At 39.5% G+C, this 6,317-nt stretch overlaps 1 protein-coding gene across 1 annotated transcript; it reads left to right on the forward strand.

Moving 5' to 3' along the window:
* The first annotated feature begins 1,770 nt into the window (after positions 1–1,770).
* Positions 1,771–2,743, forward strand: LOC102916392 (olfactory receptor 10V1). Its single transcript, XM_006996731.4, has one exon. It carries the CDS (start codon positions 1,814–1,816, stop codon positions 2,741–2,743), a length of 930 nt encoding a protein of 309 aa, XP_006996793.1. The 5' UTR covers positions 1,771–1,813.
* The last annotated feature ends 3,574 nt before the right edge of the window (positions 2,744–6,317 follow it).

Below are 6,317 nucleotides of genomic sequence, written 5' to 3' on the forward strand. Positions count from 1 at the left end.
CAGAGTGCTGGGTTTAAAGGTGTGCACCACCCGCTGCCCAGACTGGCTTTCTTTCTTAATTTAGAGTTAAGTTCAACAATGAAGGTCAGCCACATGGCTGATAAGCACCAGCGGGACAAAGGGGGACTATGTGGTCAAGAGAAGGAGTAAGGAAACCCACAGTGTCAAGGAAAGCATGCATATGAAAGAGACAGAAAGAAGAAAGGGAAAGTTATGCTTTTCTGCGTCACTGACTTCCTTAACCTCCTATGTGTGTCTTCACCTGTTAGATTGGCTTGGTGTTGATCATACATGACTACTGAAGTAGTGTTATGGATTAAGTGAGCAAATTTGTAATAAAGCATGTTTCATTGTGCCTATTTGTCATAAGAAAGAGTTCCTGACCTCAGAACCCCAGCCCTGATTTGGAAAAACTAAAAAAATAATAATAATTAGGAGCTGGGTGGTGGTGGTTCACGCCTTTAATCCCAGCACTCAGGAGGCGGAGGCAGGTGGATCTCTGTGAGTTCAAGGCCGGCCTGGTGTACAGAGTGAGTTCCAGGACAGCCAGGGCTACACAGAGAAACCCTGTCTTGAAAAAAATCAATATATTTATTGATATTAAAATTTATTATTATTATTATTATTATTATTATTATTATTATGTATTATATGTCCTGTATCCAATTATATACATATACAGGATACAGGACATAATGATACAAGAAAAGGCAGTGTGATGCCACTTAAATCATAATGTCATGAATAATTTCAGGAGGGGAATTTGAACTACAGTACCCTATAGTGATTTCATGGAAGAAGAACAGATCCTAGAATTTGAAAAGTGGATAGCTTTAGACTAAGCAGAAGAGAGGAGACTGAGAGAGGAAGTGGATGAAGTTGAAAGCAAGACTGAGATTAGAGTAAACCACATGGTACAAACATGAGTATTTCAGTGTCAATGTGAACAGTGAGGTCCAAGAAAGGCAGATGTATATGAAAGTAGGCATTTAAGCATTTAAAGAGGCAGTCACATTTACAGGAAAATTAATGGAACTACAGATCATCATATTAGGAAAAACAAGGTAGATTCAGGGCTGGGGATTCAACTTTGTTGGTAGAGTTCTTGCCTAGTGGGTACAAAATACCAGCACCCCATAAAACTGGGCATGGTGGTCCACACCAATAATCCCAGCATTCAGGAAGTAGAGGCATAAGGACAGAAGTTCAAGATCAGGTTCAGCTCCACAGTGAGTTTGAGGCCAGCCTGGGCTACAGGAGACTCTTTCTCAACAACAACAGCAAAAGCAAAATGAAACAATACTCTAGGTTTTGAAAAACACAAGAGTTTATGATATAATATCATAAAATACCAACAGCACAATTCTATCTAAATTATGAAAACACTTGCCTATTCAGTTCTAACTTTTTTATTTTAAGTTTCATAGAATGAATCAATATCCTGTTTCTCCATTTTGCAGCTTTGAACTTTTAATTGGTCTTATTCATTGATTTGTTCAGCACATACTTTGGAGAACTCCTCTACATCAGGAACTGTGGTACGCACTTCATTCAGATGTCATCAAAGCTCCCATCACTGAGGATTTCTCAGTCTTCGGCACTTGGAGAGAAAGAGAAGAGAGACAAGGAGATAGCAAATGTACAGGTCATATGTTCCATGGACTTCTGTGAAATGAACTGTGCATGTTGCTGCTGAGGTACCTTGAAAGGTACTCTAGCAGTGAATGGAGGTGTTAGGAAGGCATCATATTCAGTAAGAGATACCTTGAGACTCCTGTCATTTTACTTTGAGGTAGGTCTTACACACTCCCCGATGGAAACAACTAATAAAACTGCCAGGATCCAATTCTTCTTTCGTCCATTCTCACCTGACCCTGGGGTGCAGATGGTGATTTTTGTGGCCTTCTTGGTGATGTACCTGACTAGCCTCAGTGGAAATGCCACAATCGCTGTGATTGTCCATATTAACCACTCACTCCACACCCCCATGTACTTTTTCCTAGCTAACTTGGCAGTTCTGGAAATCTTCTATACATCATCCATTGCACCACTGGCCTTGGCAAACCTTCTCTCTATGGGCAAAACTCCTGTTTCCATCACTGGTTGTGGCACCCAGATGTTTTTCTTTGTCTTCTTGGGTGGAGCTGACTGTGTCCTGCTTGCAGTCATGGCTTACGACCGGTTTGTCGCAATCTGCTACCCTCTGAGATACACACTCATCATGAGCTGGTCCTTGTGTGTGGAGATGATGGTGGGGTCACTGGTGCTGGGATTCCTGCTGTCACTGCCACTAACTATTTTAATCTTCCATCTCCCATTCTGTCATAACAATGAGATCTACCACTTCTATTGTGACATGCCTGCAGTCATGCGCCTGGCTTGTGCAGACACACATGTTCACAGGACTGCCCTGTATATCATCAGCTTCATTGTCCTAAGCATCCCCCTATCTCTGATCTCCATCTCCTATGTCTTCATCATTACAGCCATTTTACGGATCCAGTCTGCTGAAGGGCGCCATAGAGCCTTCTCTACCTGCTCTTCTCACATCATAGTGGTCCTCCTGCAGTATGGCTGCACCAGTTTTATATATTTGTCCCCCAGTTCCAGCTACTCTCCTGAGATGGGCCGAATGGTGTCTGTGGTCTATACTTTTATCACACCCATTTTAAACCCTTTGATCTATAGTATGAGGAACAAGGAACTGAAAGATGCTCTAAGGAAGGCATTGAGAAAGTTCTAGGTGGGACTATCTTGTGATTTATTTAAATAAAGGCACTTCTGAAAGTGAAATGGGATGCTATTACTAATTATGAAGGTTCCAGGCAAACTGATGCAATCCTGTAATTCTGGCACTGGGGAGGCAGAAGCAGAAGGATTGCATGTTGGAAGCCAGCCTAAGCTACATAGGATAATCCCATTTCAAGACAAATAAACCAACTAATTATAGTAATAAAATAATGGTAGGATGACATGCATAAATTAGGAATGTCCTCAGCACTTAGAGACATGTGGTCTGATACACTAAGTCTAATTTGACTTCCAGAGAAAATTTATGCTTCTGTCTTTCTGAAAATAAGGCTATATCACATAAGGCAATATTATGCCCTGGGATGGAGAGAGGCAAAGCAACATTCATTGAGCAGCTACTATATACCAGGCACTTTGTATGAATTAACTCATATACCCTATACTAAACATCATCATTGTAACTTTTCAGAGAAAAAAAAATTAAGTGGCTAAAAAATCATGTATCCAAGATGAGAACACAGTATCTACAAAGCTAAAGGCTAAACTCTCTCTGGAAGATGTTCTTATAATTCTGGGCTTGCTTTGCCAATAGGACAATATGTAACTGCAGACAAGTCTCCCCATGTCTGTGGGCTCTAGTTTACTTATTGTACAACGAGGCCATGAATGGAAAAATAATAATAAAATATTTAAAGCTTTATAGTTAGCAATATGTAGGATAATTTTTCTTTTGTATTTTGTCGTTGTTAATCAAAATGAAAACTCACAACAGTGTTCAGAAATTTTAGAGAGACTTTCAATAATGAAAAAGAGTGGCAATAAAGGGGAAAGTTGTTTAATTTAATAAGTGAAAATAGTGGAAATGATGAAAGTAGGCATCACTGAATCTTATAATTTTTGAGAATATCTCCTCCTCCTCCTCCTCCTCCTCCTCCTCCTCCTCCTCCTCCTCCTCCTCCTCCTCCTCCTTCTTGGAGCTGAAGAGATGGCTCAGTGGATAAGAACACCTGTTGCTCTTGAGAGGACCTGAGTTCAGTTCCCAGCACTCACACAGTTGTCCATAACCATCCCTAACTCCAGTTCTAAGAAATATTATGCCCTCTTCTGACCTCTTCAGGCACTGAACACATGTGGTACACATACATTCATGAAAGAAAAACACTCATACACACAAAAATAAGTCAAAAAAGATTTCTTCTGGATGTTCATCAGGATCTGCTCTGGCTCCCGGTAGGAGAGATCACTACCTTGTAAGATGGACCATCCCTTACAAGATAGCTCAAGTCGTTAAACTTCATCTCAGGCTAAAATCTATCTACAACTCACATCCTTCTACTGGTCCCTTTGTTCCTCCTCTCTAGAGGTTACTTCTATCTGACAGTTCTTCAAAGATTTGTGGCAGATTTTGTATTTTATTTTACACTATACACAAAAATCAACTCAAGTTTTGGGAGTGTAACTTATTGGAAGAATCTCCACCTGGCATGCATGAAGCTTGATTCCCAGCACTACATAAAACTGTATGGTTCATGCCTATAATCCTAGTTCTTGAGAGGTGGAACTAGGAGAATAAGGAGAGCAAGCTCATCCTGAGGAATGACAGTTGACTTCTGACCTCTCCATTCATACACATGCACATATGCCTGTACACATGTGTGCACAGGCACTTGGGGGGGGGGTTAACTCAAAATGGATTAAAGACTAAGGATTGGAAAGATGCCTCAAAGGTTAAGAGCACTTGCTGTTCTCCAAGAGGACCACAGTTCAGTTCCCAGCACCCAGTTCAGTGGCTTACAACAGCCTTTAGCTCCAGCTAAAGGGGATCCGATGTTTTCTTCTGGTATCAGTGGGTATCCCACACATATGTGTACACACACATCCATACATACACATACACACACACACATGCACATAAGTAAAATAATAAAAAAAATCTTTAAAATGAATTTAACACTTAAACATAAAATCCAAATTATAAAATGCCTACAAGAAACATAAAAAGAAATATTCCTGATCTTGGTCTGGGCAATGGATTCAAGGATGACACCAAATACATTAGCCACAAAGTAAAAATAGGTAAATCAGGCAGCATCAAGCTAAAAAGCTTATGCATAACAAAGGAAACAACAGAGTGAAAAAAGGACACAAAGTAAGATATTATATTTGAAAATTATACATCAGAAACAGAGTTTATCTCCAAAACATGTATGGAACTCACATAACTCAAAACTGAACATCTTAAAAACTAGCAATTTGATCTAAAAATTACCTAAGAACATAAACAAACATTTCTCTCAGAAGACATACAAATAGTCAACAAGTATATAAGATGCTCAGTGTCATAAGTCACCAAGGATTTTGTAAATCAAAACCACAATTCAGAACCTCAATCATGTTAAGATAGCTACTATCAAAAACAAAAGATACTAAAGGTATAATAATAAATAAGCAAACAAACAAACAAAACAAAAGATAGGGCTGGAGAGATGGCTCGGCAGTTAAAAATATTGGTTGCTCTTCCAGAGGACCTGATTCAGTTCCCAGCACCCACATGGTGGTTCACAACCTTTGTCAAAAATTATATGTTCATAGGTGTGTGGGTTAATGTCAGGGTCTTCAATTCGATTCCATTGGTCCACATGTCGGTTTTTATGCCAATACCAAGCTGTTTTTATTACTGTAGCTCTATAGTAGAGCTTGAAGTCAGGGATTATGATGCCTCCAGAGGTTGGTGTCCACGTTTTAAAACTATTTTCCTCTGAAAGTTTATTCACTATTAACTATTATTCATATGAAAACACAAAGGACTCTGAATAACTAATGCAATAATTATCCGAAAGAACAATGCTGGAGGAGGATAACAATGTAGTGGCACACGTCTTTAATCCCAGCACTCAGGAGACAGAGGCAGGGGGATCTCTCTGAGTTCAAGGTACACTTCACACAGTGTGTTAATATATAGACTACATGAAGGACTGAGAAGAGAATTAAATGCCAAAAACTCATCCAGGGGCCGGAGAGATGTCTCAGCAGTTAAGAGCACTTGCTGCCCTTGCAGAAGACTCAGTTTGGGTCCCAGCACCCACACAGCAGCTCCACTTCCAAGAGAATCTACCTGCAAATCCTGGCTTCTTTGGGCACTGCAGACATGTAGTGCACTGACACACATGCAATCAAAACACCCATACACATGGAATGAAAATAAGTAAAATCTCAAGTTATTGTAAGTTAAATTCACGTTCATTTACATTTGAGTCGTGCTAAGGATTGACCCCAGAATCTTGTGCACTTTGGGCAAGCAACTTAACTGCTTAGCTATTTCCACAGTCCAAAGTTAAATTTGTAAGTACTAGTGAGTGAATAAATATTAAATGGTTATGTGTTCTAAACACAGAGGAGTTAAGCTGCACTACACCTATAAAATAAATATTTCTTTACATGAACGCTTAAGTACCATTTCCTAAGTCTAATCTTCACCTGGTTATTAAAAAGCCTTATTTATTTATTTGAAAAACATTTCTTCATCATCATGGCAGGCATGAAAAAGAGTAAGATACAGTTTTTCC

The sequence above is a fragment of the Peromyscus maniculatus genome, chromosome 1 (genome assembly GCF_049852395.1).
Source record: "Peromyscus maniculatus bairdii isolate BWxNUB_F1_BW_parent chromosome 1, HU_Pman_BW_mat_3.1, whole genome shotgun sequence".
NCBI lineage: Eukaryota > Metazoa > Chordata > Mammalia > Rodentia > Cricetidae > Peromyscus > Peromyscus maniculatus.

Coding starts and splice junctions, on each gene's coding strand:
- LOC102916392 (XM_006996731.4), top strand. CDS start 1,814: ATGGAAACAACTAATAAAACTGCCAGGATCCAATTCTTCTTTCGTCCA.